Genomic DNA, 26,883 nt, shown 5'->3' with positions numbered 1-26,883 from the left:
AAATAGCTGTTTATTTTTCTTACAGGTTCCCTCCGTTTTTCGATGACAACCCGTTTGGCATTTATCAAAAAATCCTTGCAGGCAAAATAGATTTCCCCAGACATTTGGATTTCAGTGTAAAGTAAGTAAACCGTTCCCCTCCTCGTCGGGGCGGGGCGGGGAGGGGTGTTTATTTTTAAAGTCACAGACAAGAAATCACAGAGCAGGCATCCGCTGAGCAGGACGACATACTGTGTTCTTACTAGGCTGTGCTCCGTGTCTTCTGGACAGTCCGCTTTTCCACCAGACGGGAAAAGGTGGTCGTCATTCTGCTGTAATGATACTTAACCTTTTCACGACTCTTGGTCAGATTTTATGGGCCTTGAGAGAAATGACATTTACAATTAGCCAATACAGGCATTTGTGAATCATAGCGAGTAGGAGAACCATTGGGGTATTGGACCAAAATCCCTTCACCTCCTCTAGCTGGTTTTGCCGTTGGCAGGACTATTGATGGCTTTAGCAGGCTGTCTCTTTTTCTTCCTGCTTAAATTACTTTCATTCTTAAATTCCTTTTTCATGCTGATATTAAGGCTGATGAACCTCTTCTAGGAGGACTTCTCTACAGCTTCAGTGTTCGTGACTTTGGGTGTGCAGGTCATTCAATTTGTGGTGACGGCGGGGAGAAAACTGAAGTTTTTCAAAATCTCAGAGCACTTGTGGCATTCCTGTTACCTTCGTCCATCTGGTCACCTAGGAGACATTTTTGTATCGTGACTTCTAGTTCTTTCCCTGCATTTCCCAAGTGAACCAAGCCTGGCTGATCACAAGGTAGTTAACTGAGTTTAGTCAAGAACTAAACTTTTCTCTCTTTCTGCCCATGGGCAGGGAGTACAGAGAAAACTGATTTCATGACACTGGGACAGCTGCCAGTCGCTTTTCTCACTGGTGAAGGTCATCTCACTCTCCCACAGAGGCTCTCCTTCCAAGTAGAAGACCGTGTTTCCCCGGGCTGGTTGGGCCTCAGAGGTGGTGGTGTGTTTGACACACCAGGCAAGTTTTAGAAGATAAGCAAGAAAACTAGATTCCGTTAAAAATAGTCGGCGGGCACTCTGTCCTCTGAATGGTAAGACAGTGAGGCATGAAGGGAGATTGAGCAGTCAGAACTTTCTTTTCTCTAGAAAGAAATGGAAAATACTACATAGAGCTTCTCCCCCAGGGTCCAACTCCCATTAGACTTGAGTGACATTATGTCACATGGTTATGCCAACATTTGCCAGTGGTTGGCTTTGATTGAAATCTACTCAGGCCCATTGGCAGATCAGCTGGTTGGTGGTGACCTTAGACCATTCCTAAGGGGTGTGGGTATCCATTGTCTTGTGTGGATGCACACTGACAGAGTCCATCCTGAGGTATACAGCTGTGGCTTAGCTGTTGCTCCCCATCAATAGAGTGTGGACTGTCTCTTGCATTCTCCAAGTCAGCCCCTTGTGGAACCCTCTGACGGTCTTAGGCTGGGCAGAACCTTAGAGGATATATTCCCTTCCTCTTGCAAGCAATGACCTAAACTCTTCCAAAAGCTGGCTGGTTCTTGGTTTCCCCAGAGAACGGACAACGCATAAAATCGTAGGTCATTTCTTCCTTCAGTGGTGGGAAGGGCTCAGGTTGGTCATGAACATTTTACGTTTATACTGTCCCATGGGAGAAAAGGGACTACAACAAACATTAAGTTTAATCTACATTTGGTGTCTTAACTCCCTATGCCTCTTTTCCTTGTAGTCTATTCTGAGAGAGACCCATCAGGGTCTGCCCTGCTGTCCTTTGGTCTAGAATGCTCCTCGTTGAGCAGGCTCCTCTTCTCTCTTGCCTGGGACCCCTGTGTCCCCAGCATGGGGGCTCAGCCAGAGCAGGAACCTGGGATCCTTTGGTGCAGTTGCTGATTGCAGATGGTGGTTGAGAAGAACTTCACTTCTTCCCATTTTTGTCTAGATCTTCCCAAGCTGGATGAGAAGCAGGACCCTAATGAGTCTTGCGTATCCAAACCACTGCCATTGGGTGCCATGACGGTTGGATTTTTACTTTCAAGTTCTCAAGGCCTTCTGTTGTTGTTGGTTCATACAACCTCGGCATTTGACTGTGTTACCTTCCTGCCTGGGCACATGTGTCTTTGGATTGTCACTAAGATTCCTTGTAGGATCTTAGGCAGCTGAAAGGACATCAGAGCTTTGAGGTGTGTTGCCAACGTGGTAGACCAAACACCTTCCCAGTGTCTCTTCCTGTCTCAGAGTGGTCAGAGAGAAGCCAGGCAGGATAGAATCAAGGGATTGCCACAGAGCCTGTCCCAGGATTGCAGGCAGCTCCAGAGTTCCTACACGGCTTTGCCGTATTGGACAACCCCTTTATATCTGTACCCCTTGCTTTTGGGACTGTGCTGTTCTGTAAGTCTTCAATTTTATATTTTATTTTTAATTATTTTTATTTTTTTTTATTTTTATTGGGGTTCTAAATAAGGCATTCGGGGATCTTGGGACCCTGGACCTTCCCATATATTGCCACAGGCCTTGGGATTCCAGAGTCTGTGGCGTGAGTCTGGGGGTGTGCTCCTTAACCCAGGGCATAAGGTTCCTTTCAGTTTTGCAAAGTTGTGTCGTGGGTTTTTTGAAGCCGGACCATAGGTCTTTTGATTTGTCTGGGGTATTTCAATTTATATTTGAAGTCTCTAGATATTACTGTCCATAATGTATTCTATGTGTTATGTGCAGAGACACACACAAGCACAAATTTTATTTCCTTACCTTTCATTTCTAGAGCTAGCCTGTCTTCTGAATGTCTTGACATAAACTATCAGATCGTAATGGCCCTGTATTCTGAAGTGGGTGGGGAAGCAGCGTTTAAGAAACCCCCAGAAGTCTGTGTGTTATGGGAGAGCAGGTAACATACAACCAGAATCCCATAAATAAGTAGCTCCTTAGGGCAAACCGTGGCCATTCATTTTGGTAAAAGCCGATGTCTTCTCTTGGGCAAGGACAGACTCAACAGGTACATTTTAATTGAAATGTCGCTATACTTGGGACAACACATAATTTTCTCGCATCTTCTATTGAAAGCCTCGTTTTCTGCACAATGATGTCATGGACCTTTTCCCCTTTGCTCTGTCCCTCTGTGTAGCCAGCCCTGCTTTGCATAAATTATTTAGAAACTCATATCGGTGAAGAAACAAATTGTGAGAAAATGTGGAGGCAAAATGGAAATGGATCCTCCCTTCATGGCATGATGTGGTGGGCGGATTTTATCGCTGTTGACCGGCCGTGTTTGCTTGGGTCCGTATCAAGATGCATCTTCTTTTTGTCTCCTTCCCGCATGTAGAGACCTCATTAGGAAATTGCTGGTCGTTGACAGAACCCGACGCCTCGGAAACATGAAGGTCAGTGTTTGTTTTCCTACGTCTTACGCACGAGACACTCCCATCACGTGGCACCATACATACGTTTCTATTTATAGAGACAAAGGCACAGTGATCGTGTTTAATTGTTGGCTGAAGTTCAGATCTGGGTGTCTGGGCATGCGAAATCCGCCTGGGTCTCTACTGCATCCCTTCTTCCCTCCAGACGAGTAAATGACTCCCCCGTCACCTCCAAGATGTCGGTATTTTCCTTAGTTATTTTGACGTTTCAAATAACGTGATGGACCTATAACTCATGTACCATACATGCCTCCCCATTCTGAGTGTGCAGTGCAGCACCGTCTACTATGTTTGCAGAGTTGGGGAACCATCCCCAAAGTCAGTGTCAAAGAACGTTTCCTCCTTCTCGGAAAGAAACCCCATACCCTATGCTGTTGTTACCCAGTCTTTTCATCCCTCCTGCCGTTTCAATTTCCCTGTTCTGGGCTCTCCTGTAAATGAATCACAGCATAAGTGATGTATTGTGTCTGGCTCCTCCCATGTTTTCAGGGAGACGCTAGCAGGTGTCAGTGCTTTGTTCCTTTCTAAGGACAAATCACACTCCATTCATGGATGGACCCCGCTGTGTGTACTCATCCCTCCACTGAGGGACAGTTGGGTTGTTTTCTGCCTTTTAGCTGTTGTGAATAGTGCCATAACCATGGGCATGCACTTCTGTGTGGGAATTAATCATTTGAGAAAGTGTACATCCTGTGTGATTTTCACAAACTTTTCATGTGGAGGGGAATATATTTAAGAGATGATGGTGTAAATGGTATAATATCTTATATGCTCGTTTTGGTTCTGTTGTGGCACCACTGAGTCTAAGAGAATCTGGGAACATCTCAGCTATTTCTGGTTCTGGATATCCATGGAGGAACTTAATCATGGGTCCATACCTTGGTCTTGTCTGCCGTAGTCTTGGGAGACACAGTAGACCTGTGCGTGAGGCTTGATTCACACCAAGCTCTCAGGACCATCTGTTGATGTGGGTATATTTGTGTCCAGTGGCTGCTGTAACAAAGGAGCAGAGTCTGAGATCCAGGCAGGGCAGGACCACTGAGATCCAGGCGGGGCAGGACCACTGAGATCCAGGTGGGGAAGGGAGCTCCCTCCAGAGGCTCCGAGGGGAGGGTCCTCCCTGCTTCTTCCAGATTCTGGGGTTCCAAGCATCCCTGGGCTTGTGGCCACATCCCTCCCATCTGTGTCTTTGTCTTCATGTGGCTTCTCCTCTGTGTCTGTTTCTCTCCTACTCTGTCTCTTGTAAAGACACCTGCCATTGGATTTAGGGATTCGGGATGAGCTCTTCTCAGATCCTTCACTTAATCAGATGTGCCAAGACTCTATGTCCAAATAAGTTATTCTGCATAGGTACCAGGTGACATTTCATAAACTTTATGTTATGTTCAGATCTACTGGCTTCTTCCTATGTCACAGAATGCATGTGTTTCTTTCTTAACAATTCCCGACATTTAATGAATTAAAAAAGTTGCTCCAAGGGCCATAAAAAGGAATGAGATGGGTAGGGTCAAAGGCTGAACACCTGGGAGGGATTAGGGTTAGGGATAGGGTAGGTGATGAGGTTGGGGTTAGGGTTAGAGTTAGGGTTAGGTTTAGGTTAGGGTTAGGATTTTCAAAGACCATGATGCCATTGACATCTGCAAGTTGGCCATTGGTGTTAGCCTTGAGAGTGAAGCAGACAGATCTTAAGAAACCATTACTATTACACAAACATGGATAGTGTAATTGGAAAGTCCCGCTGAATAGCTGTTAAGATCTCTGAAGTGGACATGACGGGTTTGAGCCCTAGTCATGTGACTTACTAGCATTGCAGTACTGAGCCAATGACACCATTTAGTCTGTATGATCACACCATCTAGGTCTGTATGATGAAGATGCTAAATTCTGAAGAAAACCGTCGGGATAAAAACAGGCGGCAGACTCAGAAATGTCCTTCTGTCTGTCTTGTTGTATCTCAGGAGCCTGAGCCAAAGTCCTACTTCTTTGTGTGGTCCAGACTGGTCCTGACAGGATTTCTTTCTACTCTGAATGAAAGTGAACAGAACACAACACCTTTATGTATATATTTTCCCTCCTAGGTCACAGTCCAGGGACAATGACTCAAAACATAGCACACTTTTTACATTTAATTTTACTTTTTAATTCTCTACTAAGTAGAGATTCTCTGGACTGTTTTCTTCCCTGTCCTGTCAAAATTCTGTCTACTGACGGTGCCTGTTTCTTTTGAAGAACGGAGCAGATGACGTAAAGCGACACCGGTGGTTTCGAACGGTGGATTGGGAGGCGGTCCCACAAAGGAAACTGAAGGTACAACATACGTATGAGGGTGACTGTTGGCTCAGAATTGTTATCTGTCCTCAGCAAGGGGCAGAGTCTGATTATGACTTGTTTGCTTATAGCTGATACATAATTTATTTGTATACTACAGCTGATCAGCTCAAATCATTAATAAGCCAAGATCCCTTTTCAGTGAAAATCTTAGTGCTACAGAGACACGTAGAGGTAACGGTTTAAGACCTCACATTTTACAATTGGGTTTTTTGAGACCTGGCTCTGTCCCTCACTTGAACTATGACTAGGTTGAGTTCCATCCCACCAATTTCTAATTGGGAATGATAAATGTTGTAACACAGATCACATGTTTGTCCAACATTTATGGATATTATACAGTGACGGTGGTAGTATTTTCTAGATCACCTTTCTTTGAACTGAATATATACATGTGCATACACACATAGCACACACGCACACACATTTTTTTTAAAAAATTATTTATTTTAGAGGAAGAAAGAGAGCATACACATGTGAGGGGGGACAGAGGGGGAGGGAAAATCTTAGCCTGACTCCTAGAGCTGCTGGGGGACTTGATCTCACGGCCTTGAGATCATGTCCTGAGCCAAAATCAACAGCTGGACACTTGACCGAGAATCGAAATGTATTTTTTTATTTTCATTTTTTTTTTTAATTTAAAAAAGATTTTAAGGATTTTATTTATCTATTGACAGAGACACAGTGAGAGAGGGACTACAAGCAGGGGGAGTGGGAGACGGAAAAGCAGGCTCCCAGCTGAGCAGGGAGCCTGATGTGGGGCTTGACCCCAGGATCCCAGGATCATGACCTGAGCCAAAGGCAGTTGCTTAACAGTGGAGCCACCCAGATGCCCCTGAAATGTATTTTTGACAGGAATCTTCAATAATGACATTCTCAACCTTGGACTTTTAGAGTCAATGGAAGGACTTTAAAAATGCTGATGCCTGGCCCCCAACCCAGAATGTAGGGTTCAGCCCAGACCACCAGTGTCTCCATGAACTGTTTTCAAGTGTTTTAATGTATTCTGTGACTAATTTGTTAAAATTAAATAAACAACATATTTTCATCATTCAAAAACCAAATCAGTATTAGAAGATGTGCATTACTGAGTGTTATTCTCTTGCTGTATTTCCTCCCAAAGCCCATTATTTTTATAAATAAAGTTTTATTATTAGCACACGGCCACCTGCATTCATTTACATGTCGTCTGTGGCTGCTTTCCCCCCACCAGGGCAGAGCTGAGCATTGAGCAAAGAAATTCCTCTGCCTGCGAGACCAAACATATTTACTGACTGGCTCTTTATGGGAACCTTTGGCTGACCTCCTTTTCAGTGCCAGTGACCTCATTTTCTTGATGCTGGATTGAGGCTTGGCATTGGTGATACTATCAGTGGAGCCTGCTCTTGTTGACATCTTTCTGGGATTTTCCAAATTCTGGCCACTGGACCAGCTACTTCAGTATCACTGAGACCTGGGCAGGCCTGGGGATCTGTGTGAACAAGGAATCTGGGTGGTTCTCCAGTCTAGAATTTAAGAAGCAAGGGCTGGCTACCATCTTTTCTCCCTTTGTTCCTCATAATGCACCATTGGTGGACACCTTACTCACAGTATTTCTGGTTCAAAGCTTTCCATGTTCATAAATAATGCAAGGCCAACTTTGGTTTTTCTGTGTTTTCCCAAGTCATGTCTGTTGATATGTTAAGTTGTAGACAAAAAGGGATGCACGTCCCATCCAGGTGCCTAATGTTTCCTCTTGACTTTGCCTCTGTGTTTCCCTCTGGTCACTTAGCCTCCCATCGTGCCAAAGCTATGCGGTGAGGGTGATACCTCGAACTTTGAAGCGTACCCCGAGAATGACTGGAACACAGCCCCTCCAGTGTCGCCAAAAGATTTGGAAGTCTTCAAGAATTTCTGAGGTTGGGAATCCTCATCTGGAAGGTGTATCTTTAGATATACTAATTATGCATCAGTGAAGATGGCGTGTCCCCCTATCAAGGGGATGTTGGCGTTGGCCAAACAGGGCTTCCCTTGTCCCCGGGGACTTGAGCAGTGAGGCAGAGCTGGATGGAGTCCTTCTAGCATCAGCTTAGTCAATGCCCAGGGTTTGTTACACAAGACATGCGGTGTGGCCCAGAGACAGCGTTGCCTCCAATGTCCCACTCCCCAGACACTCCTGTTGGGGCAGAATCCATATCCAGCTAAGACCCCTGTGAAATCTGTATGTACCTGCACATCCCAAGGCACAGCCCCTTTGGTAAAAAAAAAAAAAAAAAAAATTAAATCCCTGAGTCCTTGTGTTCTAGAAACCCTGAGTTCCAGACCAGCTTCCTCCCAGATACCAACTAAATATTTTCGGAAGGGTTTTTTTTAGACCCCCTTTCCCTAAAAACTGTTGACAGCAGTGAACACCTCCGATGGAATTGGCTAAGCTCCATTTGATCATTAAAAGAATGGATTTTTTTTTTAAAGATTTTATTCATTTATTTGACAGAGAGAAATCACAAGTAGACAGAGAGGCAGGCAGAGAGAGAGAGAGGAGGAAGCAGGCTCCCTGCTGAGCAGAGAGCCCGATGCGGGGCTCGATCCCAGGACCCTGAGATCATGACCTGAGCCGAAGGCAGCAGCTTAACCCACTGAGCCACCCAGGTGCCCGAAAAGAATGGATTTTTGAGTCATTTCTTGGAACCTTTAAGGTCTGTGACTCTGTGTGGAAGTGATGGCTTTGAAGGATCTTTTGAACAAGGGTAGTGAAGACCTTTCAGTTAGTCCCAGATCTGTGAGGAGCTCGGTGACGTATAGCACTCGGTTTTTCCTTCTCATGACATGCAGGCAAGAAAAATGGCAGGAAGAGAAGCAAGATACAAACAATGAGAGGTCTCCTCCTTGAATTTTCTTGGTTCTTTTTTGGGGCTCTGTTTATCCCCCCAACAGTACTTATGCAGAATGGGAGAAATAACTGGTCAATACAACATCCAAGTTGACACTGTTCTAGAACCCTTGCAGGGAGGGACACGTTGTGTACCAGAGACCTCTACTCTCTGCTGGTCTTGCCACGCAGGTCCTGAGGGGAAACCTGCCTCAATGTTAAAATGTGAAACAAAAATTCAGTGAGAGAGAAGACAGGTGTCCCTGTGGATGAGAAGGGAACATGTCTGCTTGATGGGTTTTAGTGTTTTCAGCACGTCATGACCATTCTCCTGAGGTTCTCTTAAAAAAGATTCTCTTTAGCTTTAACAGCTTCTGCAAAGCTCGTGAAAGCCAGTTAATGAGTTTTAAAGGTAGGAGGTGTTTCTAAATTTGGGTTTTGCTTTCTCTTCTGTTCATTTGCTTCAATTTTGAACGATTTGCCTGTAATATTTTGTGAATGATTTTTATCCAGTCGTCCTTAAATGGAAGGCGTGATCCATCTTCCATCTTGATGGAAGATTTGCTATATTTTCTAGTGCACGACACTTAGTTGATAAGCCAGAGGACTGCAGCCTTTTTGTAACAGGGATACTGTTAAATTTACTTAAGGAGACACAAATCTGACATCTGATGGGGTCTGTTGTGTACTCGGGGGATAGTTTTCTATTCACGGTTGGCAGTTGTCAACCCCAGTGGCCCCAGATAGGTTTTTAACAGATTCTGGAGACAGGAATGACTTTCTCATGGCAGGGCATATCCTTGGGAATATGCGTGTAAATGGCATTTTTTTGTGTGCCTGGAGTCATCCTTGATGGACTTTGGCCAGTGGTGGGGATGCTGTTTGATGACCTTCTCGATGAACCTGGGGAAATCAAGAAATCATGTCATGATCACATGACTTTGTGTTTATTCCACAACCTTGGATTTTGGTCTCTTGCTGGAGCAGCTAGACATCTTAACATTTGACTCTCTTTCCCCGATTTTGCACAAAGGATGGGACAGAGATCCGGCGTTTTCAGTGCCGAGTAAACAGGCATGACCATCCGTGAGGGAAGGTTATTTCTTCGTGAAGCAAAATGGTCTCCCATTGATGACGCCCAAGCGCAGCTTAATGCCCACTCTCCAGAGCCACTTAACAGCTGTATGACTAACCCACTCACCTTTGGAAAGTAAAGTCTCCCATCTCTTTAGCTCATGGAGGGGACTGTTAGGACGCCTGGCAGGGAGAGACCTCCCATTTGGGTTTTTATTGACTTTAGCGTTTGACTTGAGATGTTTTCTCTCTAGCTGGAAAGTTCTGCAGTGAACACATTGAGACAAGACCTGGTTTTGCTTGTGGAATCACTGTCCTCTCTTTGCGTAGATGAACATGGGATAATTCTATGTGTGAAGCCATCATATCCTATTTGAGATTCACCGTTAAAATACTGCTTAGCTTTTTTTTTTTTTTTTTTTTTTTTAAGACTTACATACTTAGAGATAGCATGAGCAGGAGGGGCAGAGGGAAGAGAATCAAGCAGACTCCACGCTGAGCAGAGCCAAACATGGGGCTCAATCTCATGACCCTGAGAGCAGGACCTGAGCTGAAACCAAGAGTCAGATGCTTAACCGACTAAGCCACCCGGGCATCCCACAGCTTACTGATTTTATTAATAAACATTCATAGAATTCATGTTTGTGGATCCTTGCAAGAAGAATTGCAAAGGAATGTTTGTTCTTGTGTATTACGAAGTTATTTTTGAGTTGTTAGTACGATTATTATAAAACTTACCCAGTTATTCTGAAAACGAACAAAACCCTTTTTTAATTTGTGTCTCAACTAGGATGATTTGAACCTGCTGGGAACAAAGAGCTGCACATCCGCTGTGAAGAAGGGTCGCGTCCACGGGATAAGGACATTTCCGTATTCTGGAAGTCCGGATGTACATAAAGAGACTGCATATCCGTACAAAGTCACGGATCTGGCATTATTTAAGCAACTGGAAATTAAGCATCATTAAGCAACTGGAAATCTACTGCACAGTAGGACCTTTCGGAAAATTGTTTGGTTGTAGATTTTTATCTTATCTCTTCGTGTGATGACCCTACTGTGATGTCTTGGTTTTCCTCGTAGACTTAACTTTATGAGTTTGAGCTGAACGTGTTTGGTTATAACCACAGATGGCGCGTGCGTGTGTGTGTGTGTGTGTGCTGCATGTGTGTGTGAATGTGTAAAAAGACCATGGGACTGGTGCACAGGAATTGCACCGTGATGTTCATCTTCATACTTGGGCAGAGCCTGTGGTTTTGTAGCTTGTGAGGAAACCTGTTGTGGTGGTCCATGTCCTGTATCTTTCGTGCTTCCTGTCTGGTGACTTTAGGTCTTGAAACCAGAAGGGAAGACAAGGGTGCGTCCATTTGAGTTTGAGTCTGAGAATACCAGTGGCCATGAACGTTGTTCAGGGCATGGAATGCCGTCCAGAAATTTCCTGCATCACATCCGGAAATTCCGTAGTCCATTGTGGTGGTGATGGGGGAAGTGGCAGGTGTCTACCTGATAATATCCCATTTGAGCTCTATGTCCAGCCAGATGCAGAGCTAACAAGTGACTTTGCATGTTGGCTCAGTTGCACAGGTGACTTTCATGCAAGCGTGTTTTTATTTTAACTTCCATTGTGGGAAGAGTAAGATGCAAATGAGCTATAGGGTGTCTGTGTTCAATGTAGTAGAAATTAATCCCTCTTGGTTCTTCTGTTTGGGTGTGTCCAGCACACTCTTGTCTTGTAGGCAGGGCGGGCTTGTACAGACTTATTAGTGGGTGAGATTTTGTCTTTTCCTGTTTGGACCTGATTGTGAAGGTACCATGAAGAGAGCACCCTGCCCATGCTTTCCCCTTGGGATTGACTTAATGCAGGGTGGGTGCAGTGGGCTCCAGTGGGATTATGGCTAGATGTGGGTCTTTCCAGAAAACGAGGCATGCAAAGAGGCCCTGGGCATCTGTACTCTCTCTGATGCACTGCCTTGTCTCTCTGCTGGCTGTGACTCAGCTGGACAAACAGAGTTGCTCACATCTGCATTGTGTCTGGTCATAGGGCTCAACCATGACCTTCTGCAAGGATGTCTGTGCACTTAACTAGTAGGTGCCAAAGCCTTTGTGACCACAGAGGGACACCCACATAGAACTCCCAAGACCCTGTCTCTGCCCTTCCTTTCTTCCCATGGTTGGCCTAGAAAAGTCCACCTCCTTGGGCACTGGGTGTGGGAGCAGCACCTGCCCTGGGAGATGTGTTCCTGAAATGGGTGCGGGGAAGAGGCAAACCTGGGCACCCTCTCAAGGCTTCTCCAGCTCATGTGTTCTCGAGTCTCCTTGTGGATTCTTGGCTGTCGTAGACATTATTATTCTCCAGTGCTGTGCCTGGAAAGACCTTTTCTGTCCATGTAACCCTTTGTACCTCTCCTCTGTGATCACATATGTAGACGTGGAGAGCCGCCGTGTGGGAAAGTCATACATTTCTTTGAGCAGCAGAATGTCAAAGGCCACATAGTCGCCTACCAGATTTGGCCAGATCCCACTCACAAGTCAGAAGGCTGGGGTTCTATGTGCTGCAAGGTGGATTGAAGAACATGTGCACCCACCCGAGCTTTAAAAGACCCTGAAATCAAAGCCACGCCACGTTTCCCCCTTTCTCATACATCACCTGCTCTTCAAATACAAACCCAATGAGTAAGGTCAGGGTGACTCCAAGATTTAGTAAAATAAGTGGTTTGCAATGAGTAACTCAAAGGAAAATTATTTTTAAAGGGCGAGCTGTAAGGATATCCCAACAGAACAGTGTTTTCAGTCTGGACTGAGCAAACCCCGTACTGGTTTGCATTAAGTAGGGAGCCAGAATGGGCATCGCTTTCAGCACAAAGTGTCTCATCATGGACTGTTACAAGTCTGACGCTGACAATTAACTGCCTCATCATCGACTGTTACAAGCCTAAATCGGCAAAGGGATGGTGCACTGAGATAGAAACCCACGTGGGGAAAGCAAATATCTCACGTCCCCTGACTTATAAAAATAAATTATTATTTTGGAGCCCTGTGCTTAAAAAAATAAAAATAAATGAAACACCTTTCTTGAACGTGATAAAGCATTGTATTAGACACTTTGACCCTTATGCAAGTTTTCAGGTTTAGTTCTCACTGTCCTGGAATTAATATAGGATGTGAAAATAGCTTCAAGAAAGCATGAAATGAGATGCCTTAATATTGGACAGATATGCACACACACGCACACACACACACATGCACACACGCCAACATTGGAATGCACGGATCACATGGTTCTTTAAAAACATGGTCATCGGCCGTGAGCCATGCAAAACAAATTAAAAACTAAAAGGAATTCCAAGAATACCAGATGGTGTTAAACTCAGTCTTGCCATTTCAATATTCAAGGTGGCACACGCCATGTGTTAACGGCCCGTGGCTGGACTGTTAAATTAAGCAGGGTGACGTAATGCAAAGACTGATTTAATCAAAATGAGTCCCAAACACATGGGACACTCATGGTATATCATTGAAAAGTAGTCTGCTCAGCGGGGGCACTCTGAAAATTTCAGGTATCTGATCAGATATCTGCGTGCAAAAGTCACAAGAAGAAATGTCATGGAACTACTCACAAAATCTGCATCAGAAAAAAAAAAAAAAAAGATAAACTCCTTTTCGTTCTATGCAATTTTATGAGTTGGCAATATTTTCTTAAATACAGATACCATAAAAAAAAAAAAAATTCCTCAGGAAACGCGTGTTTTGCAAAGAAATGTGTTGGGGCGGTTGCTGTTTTTCTAAGGGGATTATCACCAGCCTGCTTGAACACACAACTGTAAAGCTCAGAAGGAAATTGAGTCACAGCTGGCCATACAGCATATCCTACGTTGGGGCCAGCCAAATTTTCATTTCTTGCAGAACACATGCGAGAACCTTGCTTGGCGTAAACGTATCTGCTGTGGCGATGGGCACTTTGTGATTTCTGCTGTTGACATGATGATGGGTCAAAAGAAAGCCCGGCAAGAAGACTCATGTGCCTAGCTCATGTCCTTGTGATGGCTTCACACTCCTTGTCCCATTCCTGCCCACCCACCTGTCCATCTGGTACAGGGCACTGTTTCATTCTGTGCTCTCTGCCTAAGAACTCCCTTGGTACCAACGACAGAAACACCAGTACCACTAGACAGTCCTGTGACATGCGATGCGTTTGCCATTTCTTTGTATGACTTCAGCTGCCTCTAGATTTCGGACCATTTAAACTGTGAAAATAGGGCTCTGTGCCATCAACTAAAAAGACCCCAGTGCCCCCCAGTCTCCAGGCACCGAGAGCTGCCCGCCCCCGGGGAGGGCTTCAGGCTGCATCAAATCCCAAGACCACATCAAAATTCTCATTCTAGCCACTTGGTTATTGTAGTGCAGGAAAAAAATACTTGGTTGGATTTTCCCCCCAAGCAATAGATTTTATACCCCAAAATGAATACATTCACAGAAGCCCCTGAGGGCTCCGTGGTGGAGACTGAGAAGATGATGCCTAAGTTGCTCTTTTTCTGGAGGCCCATCCACCGAGACTATGGGTTTTATCTGCGTTGGGCAAGTCCTGTGTACCTGTACTGTGTATCCCTATGTCTTACGGAGGTGAGAAGGCCTTTTCTTCACTTCACCTTCAGTGGACGAAGTCCACTTACCAAAAACAAGAAGATAAGCACATGAACTGTTGTGTTAATCATGTATTTGGGTAGTTTGGGGTATGTGCGTGCGCGTGTGTGTATGTCTTGGTGGCGAAGGATGTGGGAGACGTGTTTTCTCCAAGTATCATGTTTCCCTATCAAGTTGACTTTGCAGACCCCGTGGGCTTAACGGTCCTTCATAGTAACAGGGAAACGCTCTGTCGTGCTTTCCTATAAATTATTGTGTTGTAATGCATTCTGTTGTGCTTTCCTTGGCTTTTCCCTGGTGGACACCTGTCTTAATTTAAAAGTCATTATGTGTTTGTTAGCAGATGGGATTTCAAGCCTTTTGACACTCAGGGCATCTTGTCCTCTGAGATGGGTCTTCACCTCTGCAGAACGGTCATAGCTTCCTTCTTCCTTGCGCCGTGCTATGGGCAGCCTGGCCGGGGGGCCCCGGGTTGGCCGTGGGATGCCGCAGACACGAGACGGAGTGCCTTTGCAGGTGCGGTGAGCCCCGGCGAGCCAGCACTGGGATCCCTGTGGGGTCGTCCCAGCTTCTCATGTGGGAAAAAAAAAAAAAAAGTCTGTTGCTAATTCTTTCAATTCTTGCACAATGAAAATCACTGTGATTTGTATATATACCCTAGGAAAATTTTACTGCTGCCTAATTTATGTAATAATACTATTCATTCCAGGTTTGTTTAATAAAACTTTGTATCTTTTAAGACGCCTGGTTGTGGTCTGCTTCTTTGGTTATGGGACAAGCTCGTCTGTGTTCAATGAGTTCAAGGAGTCAGCATTGTCTCTTGTTAATTTTTAATTTTTTTATTGAGGTATCATTGACCTATGGTATGAGTTTCGGGTGAACCACATAATGATTTTATCTCTATAGATTGCGGAATGGTCAACACCACCAGTGTAGTTAATATCCATCACCACACATGGTTGTGAACTTATTTTTCTTGTGACGAGAACTTTTAAATTCTTTCTTCTGAGCAAGTTTCAAGTGTATGATACAGTATTACTGTATTTCTTTCTGCAAAGGGCAGGATGGTAGATATTTCAACATTGCTGGATACACTGTGTCTATCAGGAGCACAAAGGCTTCCCTAGACAGTATATAAACAAATAGGCTGTGTTCCAATAAAGTTTTATTAAAACAAAAGCACAGTTCAGGGGCCAGATCTGTTGCCCAGGCCACACTTTACCAGGTTCTAATCCCGTGCCAGAGGATGACTTTGCACATCACTTTTGCAGCTTGTTAAAAATGTGCCATCTTCATCGTTATAAATAAATAAGTTATTTGATTGCGTATTGTCTTTACTCACATAGCTCGACCCTCAGCTTTCCAAGTCACCTTCTGCTTGCTAAAACCATGCTGCCTCATCACTCAGGTCAACCCCTGCCATCGGTAACACTGACAGCACCTGCTAGAGCCGGGTAGCAGAATGTCCCAGCAGACTGAGGGTCCCACCGGAACCTGTTAACCTGGCGACCAAGCTTGTCCAGTTCTCCTCCTGGAAATCCCTTGCAAGAAGGAATCTTACGGGGACAAGCAGGGCAACTTGGGATCTGGTTCCAAACCTGGGCAGGGACTGTTCCAGAATTCCTGTAGAGTAGGTGCTCACATGGTGACATTCTGGTTTGGGAGAGGGAGTGAAGTGTGTGTATGTGCGTGTGCATGTGCATATACATTTTGGAGGAAAGCCAGAAGGTTCTTGAAGGATGGATACAGATGATCCAGGGAACATGTTCTTGATGTTTTTGGATACCCTCATAGGGTTTTTTTCTTTTTCCTTGTATTTATTTTTTTCTTTTCTAAACCACACATTATTTTTATGCAGGTCTCACTTCCCTGGAAGCCATGGTCATTTTGCATTTTTGTTAAAGGGATCGGATAACCTTGTCCCCAAAACCTTAAGGAAAAGATTTGAGTGGATGTAACATTTTTTTGTTGTTGTTGTTTAAGCCACTCATTCATTGTTTCCATATCGTAGCTGTTGGAAATAGTGGTGTTGTGGATATGGGAGTGTGGGGATCTTTTTGAAAGACAAATTGAAACCACAGTGAGATGTCATGTTACCCTTGTTAGACTGGTTGTCATTGAAGACGAGAGATAAGCATTGGCGAGGATGTCTGAGAGACTGGAGCCCTCGTGCGCTGTTGGTGGCCATGCACGCTGGTGCAGCCACTGTGAACACGGTGTGGCGGCTCCTCAAGGTACTAAAGATGGAGCTTTCATGGGATTCAGCAGTTCCATTATCATCTAATATTTAAAAATACTGCCAAGCATAGGGTGTCTGTCCACTTTAAAGGTAGCAGAATGGAGCCCCAGAAATTTGAGAGCTCACAGTTCATCTATCACAGAGCTCAGATTTCAGCACCCTGTGGTTCCTGCTCATTCCAGCAAACCACGTGACGTTTCACACTAAAACTAACAAGATGCTCATTAAACCAAGAACCAGATTCTCTGTGTTCTTCTGATGAGAACATCGGACACCGAATAAAAGTCAAAATGCTGAAGACCTACGGTGACTGTATTCATGGGAGAATTTGGGATTTGATGCTTTGCTTTGGGCAGAAAACTATGATCTACTTAAACTCCGCTTAGTCAGCCGATCTGAGGTCTATATTAACAGGCAAGTTGCCTTCCAAAAGTTCATGCAAGAAACCATCTTATGAGCTGTGAAGTTACAAGCGGAGATAAACTTTTTTTGTTTTGGTGGTAAAGAACACGTAATATGAAATCTACGTTCAACAAAATGTTCAGTGCACTCTACGGTGTAGCTAACTGTAGACAAGGTGTGGGACGACACATTTCTGAAACACAGTCACCTTGCAGAACTCAGATGTCGTGCTCGTTGAACAACAACAACCCGTTTCTTGGTCTCTCCCCCAGCCAACAGTTGGCCAACGCAGGGAGCTGCCCGCCTGGGTCTTGACTTCCACCCGAAACAAATCTTAGTTCTCAAGGACATCATGGAGAAAAGACTCAGGCTTTAGTGTCTTGTTACAAGCATCTGGCTTCGAGCCCGGTGCAAAACCAGCTCTTACGGCGCCCTTGGGAGCAATGTCTCGGAAAACGACTGGCCAAAAAACAAATCTTCGTAATGAATCAGAATTTGTGTGCAGGCTGCTTAAAACCAGTGCCTTGGAAAAAGGGCAGGGGGAGCCCCACAAAAGGCAAAGATTAAAAAGTGAGGTCAGTCCAGTAAGTGGAAACTGCACAAAGGTCACCTGCCTGGCAGAGATGTGAGTTGTTTGGTCATTCTGCACCATGCTGAGTTTTGAGGATGAGTAATGACCCAGATGTCTGAAAGGCCAAGATGGGGAAATTTGGCATGATGACCGATCCATTAGAGTGCCCCCAAATACCCATTTCACTGTCAACAGATGGTTAGACATGTTTTCTTTCTCTTGGTTCCTTTGTCTCTCCTACCGAACTCTACACCGTCCCTTGTCTTAAGGGGAGCAGACCCTGAGGTTCAAATTTGGGAAATCTGTGCCACTTTTGGATGTAATTTTTTTTTTCGCATTTATTTGATGGACGTCAGGTTGCCTCAGTTGGTTAAGTGTCTGCCTTCAGGTCGGGTCTTAATCTCAGGCTCTCTGATCAGTGGGGACTCTGCTTTTCCTTCTGTCTCTGTGATCTCTCGCTTTCACTCTCTCCAATAAATAAATGGAAATCTTCAAAAAAAAATTTAAAAAGTTGAGTCTAGTTGACGACAGAGTGTTACACTACATTCAAGTGTACCGTAGAGTAATTCTGTATGGTTTTCTGTACGTTAATGCTGTCCTCACCATGGTGTGTCCGCCATCTTGCCCCATACAACGCTGTCACAATACCTTTGACTGAATTTCCTACGCTTTGCCTTTTATCCCCGTGACTCACTCCATAACTGGGCGCCTGTGTCTCCCACACGCTTCTCTCATTTTATCCACCTCCCCACCTTCCTCTTTGGTAACCACCATGGTGTTCTCTGCATTTGTGGGTCTCTTTCTGCTTTTTGTTTGTGTCTCTGTTCACTTGTTTAAGATTCCACATATGGGTGAAATGGTTATTTGTGCTTCTCTGAGTTATTTCAGTTAACATAAGCGAAATGGATTTCTAGGTCCATCCGTGTTCTCTGAAAGGGCAACGGCTCATCCCTTTTTAGGGCTGAGTAATATTCCCATGTATTTAGACATCGCATTTTCTTCATCCGTTCATCTATGAATGGATACTTGGTTTGCTTCTTAGCTTACGTCTTGGCTGCTGCAAACATAGGCATGCACAGATCTTTTTGAATTAGTGCTTTTCTTTGGTTAAATCTCTAGTAGTGGGATTACTGGATTATATGGTAACTTTATTTTTAACTTTTTGAGGAACCTCCATTCTGAATGGCTGCCCCAGTCTGCATTCCCACCAACAGTGCCCGAGGGTTCTTTTTCTTCCTCATCCTTGCCAACACTTGCTGTTTCTCTCTCTTTTTTTTTTTTAATTTTAGGGGCACCTGGGTGGGTCAGTGGGTTAAGCCTCTGCCTTCAGCCCAGGTCATGATCTCAGGGTCCTGGGATCGAGTCCCACATCGGGCTCTCTGCTCAGCGGGGAGCCTGCTTCCTCCTCTCTCTCTCTGCCTGCCTCTCTGCCTACTTGTGATCTGTGTCTGTCAAATAAACAAATAAAATATTTTTTAAAAACTATAAGAAATAAATTTTAGCCACAGAATATAATCTTAAACATCATTGGGGCTTAACACCAGATCCTGCAAGCCATGATTTGCAAACCCTCCTTGTGACATGTTGGGCAGAACTATCCAGAATCCCTCCCCCACAGATACACCTGAGAGCGAAGTTGAGAAGACACTTCTAACGTATGACAGGAATAACGTACAAAGAGTGTTCTCAGATACGGCTTTATTAATGTCTAAATGCAGCAGCATTTCATTTCAAGTTATTATTTTTAGTACTAGTGGGGAGTCACCGGATTGAATGTGTGACCTACTCTTGCATCTTGTGTAGTGTTAGAAGAACAGTTGTTTTGTGCAAACCCTCATTGCCTGCCTTGAATCTCGTTGCCTACCTTGAATCTCGTTACTTTTCTGTATTAAATTGGAACTCAGTATTGCTGATTTTATTTATTTATATTTATTTATTTGAGAGGCAGAGATCACAAGTAGGCAGAAAAGCAGTCAGAGAGAGAGGAGGAAGCAGGCTCCCCGTTGAGCAGAGACCCCGATTCGGGACTCGATCCCAGGACCCTGGGACCATGACCCGAGCTGAAGGTAGAGGCTTTAACCCACCGAACCATCCAGGCGCCTTTAGTATTGCTCATTTAAGGAAGGATTGAAAGCCAGCTGGGGTCGAAAAGAAACCGTTTGCTATCTTTCCCATGATGTCTGTGACTCGAAAACTGGAATCTTTTTTTTTTTTTTTTCCTTCATTCCCATTTTCCCACAGGCACACACCAGCCCTCTGTGCAGTACACGAGCATTTTACAGGGCAGTATTAATGGGCCGTCACTATGTCATATTTTCTTTTCCGTAGTTCCTACTCCAATCTCAGTAAATTTGTACTCCCCCCACCCCCAACAACTTTGGGTCAAAATTGCCATGGTCATCGGATATTGCATTGTGTTTTACAGTCTGCTTTGGGAATCCAGTTGGATGGATTTCCCTTCCTAACGGTGGTGAAATATCTTTGTCAGCCCTTGGCAACTGGTGATGGGGCCACTAGCCCTTCAGTACTAACCTCCCTGATCCTCCTTGAGGACCCCATAGGCACTGGACTTCTCGAGACACTGGTGTGTTCTCTTTTCCAAGGAGAAAGAGGTGCTTGCGGGTTTCTTTGTGTTTGTCTTATTATTTGAAGATAGAGGTTTGGCTTCCACGGCCAAAGAACCCAGCCTGTCCTTATCAGGATGGGGGACCTCGAAATACTATCCATCTCCTTGTGTCTGAACCCCATGTGTGTATTTTCCTTCTTTTGGTGATTCCTCTCTTCTGTGCCTTGGTCTTCACTGAAAGTTGGCTTCTGACCTCGAGAAACTATTCTTTGAGGGGCGTCTGGGTGGCTCAGTGAGTTGGGCGTCTGACTCCTGATTTCAGATCGGGTCATGATCTCACCGCGTTGGGCACTGTACTCAGCGGGGTGTCTGCTTGGGAAGCTCTGACACCCTCTGCCTCTCCCCTTTGTCTAAAATACATACATACATACATAAATAATAATAATAAAGAAATAATAAAGAAATCTTCAAAAATTTTTCAAAAAATTAAAAAAAAAAAAAACATTGTTTAAGTAATGATCGGTAAACCTCCTGGTAGGGTTCCAATACAATAGTAGTGTAGTTTCTAGCCAGGCAAGATATATGTGGATAACCCACTTTTAAAAATCAATCTTTCTTCTTTCTTTCTCTTCCTTCCTTCTTTCTCTCGGCACATGGTTCACTCCTCACACTGGTAATATTGAATAGTTAAAGTTAATTATTGAACTGTTTTAAGTATTAAAATATGTAGATAGCATTGTATTGGATTAATATTGTACATATTGTACTATTAAGGAGTAATTTAGGAAATTTTAACGGTGCACCTGCATCTTAAACATAGCACGGAAACAAGACCTACTTAACCACGTAGAGAGTCACGCTACTATCAGTATCTTTGTTGAGCTCTCTTCCATGTGTCTGTGAACCATTTCCATGTCTTCTTTGGGGAAATATCTCTTCAGGTGTTATGCCCATTTCTTGACTGCATTTCTTGGAAAACGATGGCCTTAAAGACTATTTTGACATTGGGGAGCATTTGAGGGTCGCTCACACAGCAAAGCGATGAGAGAAACAAGCTTTGTTTCAACGTGGATGACAAGATTGATCTTGGTGCCAGGGTGAGATCCTGAATCATCACACGGTGAAAGCTAGGACAGGTGGTGCCAATGCACCAAACCAAGAGTGTGAGCTTGGCTTGTGCGGCCTTCCAGTTGCGTGGAATGGGAGAAACCACGTAGAGAAAATGGCAAACCAGTTCATACAACGAGAGCCCCCAATGCACAGATAGACAGAACGTGTCCCTGGACGCAGAACTCAGTAGGAGAGAAAAGAGATGTTGGAGACGCCCATGTGGCATCTCCATTTTGCATTTGCTGTTGGGTTCTACTTCCCCCCATGATCTTGTCTTGAACTTTTCTTCTAAATGTCACCAGCGTTAGATCTTCTCCAAAGCCAAAAGTATGTACAACAGCAATGTGGGGGAGTCGTGAGCTGGAGTCAGGCTGGGTCATTGGAAGAACCCTGGACTATTAGAGACCTGGGTTTGAGTCCAGGTTCTACATCTATCTGGAGCCAAGATGGTGGGCAAGTTAGCTGCTCTGCACTCCCATGTTCCCATTCGTGATGACAGCTATTCCTGTCTGTGTCTTTCTGATCCCAATGCTGGAGTGGCTTCCCCTGCCCTCCAAGCAAAAGACAATACCCTCACAATACGCAGAAAGCCGTCCTGAGTCTGCCCTCTATCATATTAGACTCCCTCTTGTCACTCCAGTTCCGGATGCCCTGGCTTCTGCTCATTGAGAACATCCCACAGTAACTCCTGCCCCAGGACCTTTGCTCTGCCTCTTCTTCTCTGCTTTTCCCTCAGTCCATCTTTTCCCTGTTTTGGTAGAAGACTCCGTGTGTTCCACATCCCAGCTTCCCACTGTTCCAGAGTCCAAGTCTGTGTCTGCTTCTGTGAGTCTGTCTGCCAGCCCGATGGTTAGCTTCTCTTTTCTTGAAATATGTACTCTCAAGAGGAGTCCCATTGTGGAGCCAGCATTATAAAGAAATCATTATAAATCACTCTTCACCATTCCTTCCACTTCTGAACTTGGCCACGGATCTCGTCGCGAGGGTCTTGCTTGTTATTTTAGGTTATGGATGCCAAATAAAACTTTTATTAATTTCATTTTTTATTGGCGGCCACTTTATGTTGGAGTACAGTCTGTGTGTAGCAATGGGAGGTTCCTTCGTGTGGACCCAGCGTATTTCTATAGCATTTGAAAGTAAATTAGCAGAGGGGCGCCTGGGTGGTGTAGTCCGTTAAGCCTCTGATTTGGGCTCAGGTCTTGATCCCCAGGTCCTGGGATGGAGTCTTGCAACAGGCTCCCTACTCAGCGAGGAGTCTGCTTCTCCCTTTCCCTCTGTGCTCTCTTGCTCTTTATGAAATAAATAAATAAATTCTTTAAAAAAAAAAAAAAGTAAAGAAAAGAAAGAAAGAAAGTAAATGAGCAGATCTTCTGAAAAACATTATTATCCTTCTTGGCAGTTGTTGTAAAGAACAGGGAAGTTGCAGTGGGCTGAGTTTCTGCATTGCAAATGTTCCCATTTTCAGGTTTACCCGTCTGCTTTGTGTCTAAGTAGAAGCTGGCAGCAGAAGGCATGTGTCTCCTCAATTTGTGTTTATGCTACGGGTCTACTAGCTTACTTTCAGGACGTCTTGGTAGCTCGGAATTTTTCCTAGAGGCATTCCAGATTTCCGCTGCACATTCTTCTTCGCGCCTGTCACGCCCATCACCAGCACCAGCATATCCCGTACACACCGAGAAACCCCGATTATGGCTTGCAGACACCAAACCGCCATATGCTTTCCTTGAAACTCGGTTGCAGATGGGTTTAGGTCTCCTGCAATGGTGTGCTGGTCAGCTAGTTCCTCTCCTGGGAAAATAATGCCCAGATTTGCAGTTTTCGCCCATTTCCATGGGGTAAAGACTGAGTCCCACCATGATGGATTGCAGGGTACCAACCGTTTGGGCTCACACGATCGTGCAAATGGGCACGGTTCTGTTTTGGAGCGCTTGAACAAGTCAACACTGGAAGTAAAAGTGGAGGAAGGAGCACGGGTCCTGGTTGGGATTAGTGTCCCGTTGGAGGGACAGCAAAGCATGGACAAGTCATCTGCTCTTCCTTACTTGATCCGGGTGCATGTGGTAGCTCGCGGGGCTTCCTTTAGGGTCTGTGTACTTTCCCCATTGCATAGACAGTCCATCCCACAAGGAGAAGATGGAGGAATGTGGGGCCAGCATGCACCCTGTCTCCCCACTTCTGAAGCACCCCCATGTGGCTTCCGCACCCTTCCTCCATCCCCCTGCCTCCGGCATTTTACCTTGAAACCTTCACACATGAATACAAAATAGAGAAATGCCCACCCCTTCTCCTCCAAACGCCCTCCTTATAGATACCCGTCCAATTCGAGCCAAAACGGGCTGATGAACCTCCAGAAAATATTCCTTTTGATTCCCCTTCACGGACTATTTTCTTCAAGCTTTCCCCAGAATGTTGATAGCATAGTACACCATACAAAGAATTGTGGGTTTTTTGCCCATTTTGTAGGCAAAAACGATTTCAGCTTAATTCGTGGCTTTTAATTAAAAAAGGTGGCATTTTTAATTGAACCAACTTCACCGTCACTTATCTGTTACTTTCTGCATGTTTTTAAACTAATTTCTTAAATTTTAGTTCTGTTACTTAACATATAAAATATTGGTTTCAGACGTACAGGTCTGGGATTCTTCAGTCTTATATGACACCCAGTGCCCAGCCCCCTACCCACCTCCCTTCCAGCAACCCTCAGGTCTGTTTCCTATGATTCAGAGTTCCTTTCTGCATATGGCTTTCAAGTGTGTGAAATGTTTATTTATGGAATCTGCCCCTTCTATGGGTTCCTTCTTTGTCCTGGTTTGTATTTGCAAGGCAAGCTCCATAGAGAAGATCATGTCCACACGCCTGAGTTTTCTTGCCGTGAGCATCCATCCCTCAAAACAAGAGGGCAGCGGAAGTTTCTCTGTGAGGGGATTCTCAGACCTTTGGTTTCTTTTACTCTTTTCTATGGAACGTAGTGAGAAAGTCACCGAGACAAGAATATAGCAGCATCGGAAATAACCATTGAATTAGGGCTGCATTTGAAAATGAGCCACAGTGAGTCCAACAGACGGAGGAAGCAATAGTCATAATAAAAAAGAAAGAGAGACAGAGAGAGAGAAAGGAAAGAAAGAAAGAAAGAAATAGAAAAGAAAAGAAAAGGAAAGAAAAGAAAAGAAAAAAAAAGAAACAGAAAGGAAAAACCTCATTTGGGGTCAGGGGAAGATGTCTACAACATATCGACATGTAAAAAAGTGACTCCCCTTTTGTTTAAAAAAATTTTTTAGGAAATTTAGTAAATTTGGGGTTTTTTTAGAATGTTGCGTTTTTTTTTTAATTTTGTAATAAAATTAGTACATTTTACGTTTTTTAGAATGTTGCCTTTTGTTCTTTTAAAAAAGATTTGTAATAAAATTAGTAAATTTGGGGTTTTTTAGAATGTTGCTTTTTTTAAAAATTTGTAATAAAATTAGTAAATTTGGAGGTTTTTTTAGAATGTTGCATTTTTTTTTAATTTTTGTAATAAAATTAATAAATTTTGGGTTTTTTAGAATGTTGCATTTTGGTTTTTTAAAAACATTTTTGTAATAAAAGTGACTCCCCAAATCCAGGTACAGCGTGCCTGCTTTGGGGGCAAAGAGGGTGCCTGTGTAGAAGCTACATGTCCATCTGTGCAAACCAGCGCCCATAAGAAGGGTCTGGAACACACGAACCAGGTGGCCGTGGAGGGAAATTGAGGCCAGCCACCAGGGAAACCTTTTAACGGATTCTCAGTTACTGCTCTGTTGTTTGGGCTTTGAAGTTTAATATTCCTACCGTCCACTGGTGTGCATGGCCACCTGAGCAGACCCCTGTGTCTGGGCGTTGGTGGAACACCCTCTCGTGCCCTGTACATCGATTGCCAACATCATGTCAGCTCCGTCTATAAACGTCATAACTGTTGACATGTGCAGGTCACACCTTCCGTGACCAAAGACTTGCAATGAATACCCCACTCCTGCCAGCTGTGTGGCCCCGCTGCGAGTCAGGTGCAACATGTGGGAGGCATTACCATCACACACGCCAAAGGAGACTGTCGGGGAACAACACATTCCACACCTCAAAAACAGGTACAGGAGTCCCCTCATGTCAGAACAACTGGAAAATGACAGGTACGCAAAAATTCTGTCCGCAAAATTCTGCATCCCACGTTGGCATTACACAACACTGTTTTTCTACCAACCAGGTAATGACCGGTCTTGGGGGAGACGTGCACTTTTCCATTTTGGCTCATTAAACGGTGAAGAGTTACCATTGTCTGTCTATGGTTTCGTGGTTTCTGTTTCTAATAGGGCTTATCCCATCTGAAGTCTGCTCGTTATTTCATAAACGCCTCAAGCCACATCATTTCAGAATCTATTTTGGGGTCACAGGCTGGTGTCTGTGTCATCTCACAGACTCCTATGTTTTGTTGTATTCCAGAAAAGTGCCAGGAGTGGAAGGTGCCTTTTATTTGTAAAATATATTTCAGGTCGGGGCATCCCGGCTGGCTCATTCGGTAGAACACGGGACTCTTGATCTCGGGGTCATGAGTTCAAACTTGACACGCGTTTGAGATTTAGAACATTCTGTTCTATACGTCTTCCAACAAAAGGCAGCAGCCATGATCAAGTGTTAAAAAAAAAAAAAATTCGACTCGGGAGTTAATATTTCCCGACATGCACAAGTGGATATCCGTGTCCCACTAGGCCAGTGCATGTAGCTTTAGGGAAGTGGGTCCACGTTTTTCATTTTATTTGTGAGTCAGTCCCGTTGAATGCTTCCCAGCAAAGAAACCAGTTGCACAACTTGGGATGAATAATACTGAGCTGCAGATAGTATAGGCGGAACTCCGTTCTGGACGGTCCCGTGACCACCAGGGCTTTGGTTTGTCCTCGATGATGATGAGGTCCGACACATTTGTCAGGGCGTTCTCTTCTCTGCGCAGGGATCACAGGTGGGTGGGAAACAGGACAGATTGGAGATCACAGAGACCAGAGCCGTGAGTTTAGGTAGCACACCCTGTGTGTGTGTCGTCCGCACAGAGAACCGCTCGGAAGTGGTCTCAGTGGCTGATTGTGGAAGTGTTAGCCATCGCCAAAGGACCAGTGGGAGGAAGGGGTTCCCCCGCCCCAGCTGCTGGGACAGCATGATGGAAATAAATCATTTCAACATCTAGGTAGGTATAGGAAGATCCTATAATTATGTATAATGTCTTAAGCTTAATGGTGGCTTCCCAGTGCTTTTGAGGTCCATAGGTCTTCCATTAATGGTGATATGCTTAGCAAGTCACACACACACACACACACACACACACACACACACACATGCAGTTATGTAAAGACCTGAAAGACACATAAACCTTGTGTCTCCTACATTATTCAAGGATCTGTGATTTCTCATCGGTTCTGGTTCCAGAAACTGGCCCTTCTCACGCCAAAAGCAATTTGCACCATTTCTGTTGAGAGCCTATTAGAAGTATCTGATTACATTTCCTTGACCCACCACAGAAGGACGTGGAAAGTAATTTAATTTCTGTTTGGATCCAAAAAGGACATTGGGAACCAACGGATAGATGTTTTATTTTTTCCTGGCCGGTGTCAAGCTGACCTCTGGCCACTTTTGTTCCTTCTATGTGTCTCCTCTGTGAATGGGC

At 44.5% G+C, this 26,883-nt stretch overlaps 1 protein-coding gene across 1 annotated transcript in view; it reads left to right on the top strand.

Moving 5' to 3' along the window:
* PRKX (protein kinase X-linked) overlaps positions 1 to 14,926 on the top strand; it is a 76,886-nt gene extending 61,960 nt beyond the window's left edge. The window contains exons 5-9 of the mRNA XM_032331690.1: positions 26 to 121; positions 3,346 to 3,403; positions 5,672 to 5,749; positions 7,542 to 7,690; positions 10,483 to 14,926. Of these exons, the coding sequence (XP_032187581.1) occupies positions 26 to 121; positions 3,346 to 3,403; positions 5,672 to 5,749; positions 7,542 to 7,667 (358 nt within the window). The 3' untranslated portion in view covers positions 7,668 to 7,690; positions 10,483 to 14,926. The remainder of the gene's footprint in view (positions 1 to 25; positions 122 to 3,345; positions 3,404 to 5,671; positions 5,750 to 7,541; positions 7,691 to 10,482) is intronic.
* Positions 14,927 to 26,883: the final 11,957 nt, after the last annotated feature.

The sequence above is a fragment of the Mustela erminea genome, chromosome X, assembly GCF_009829155.1.
Source record: "Mustela erminea isolate mMusErm1 chromosome X, mMusErm1.Pri, whole genome shotgun sequence".
Taxonomy (NCBI): Eukaryota; Metazoa; Chordata; class Mammalia; order Carnivora; family Mustelidae; genus Mustela; species Mustela erminea.
This window is presented reverse-complemented; position numbering and strand designations above follow the sequence as displayed.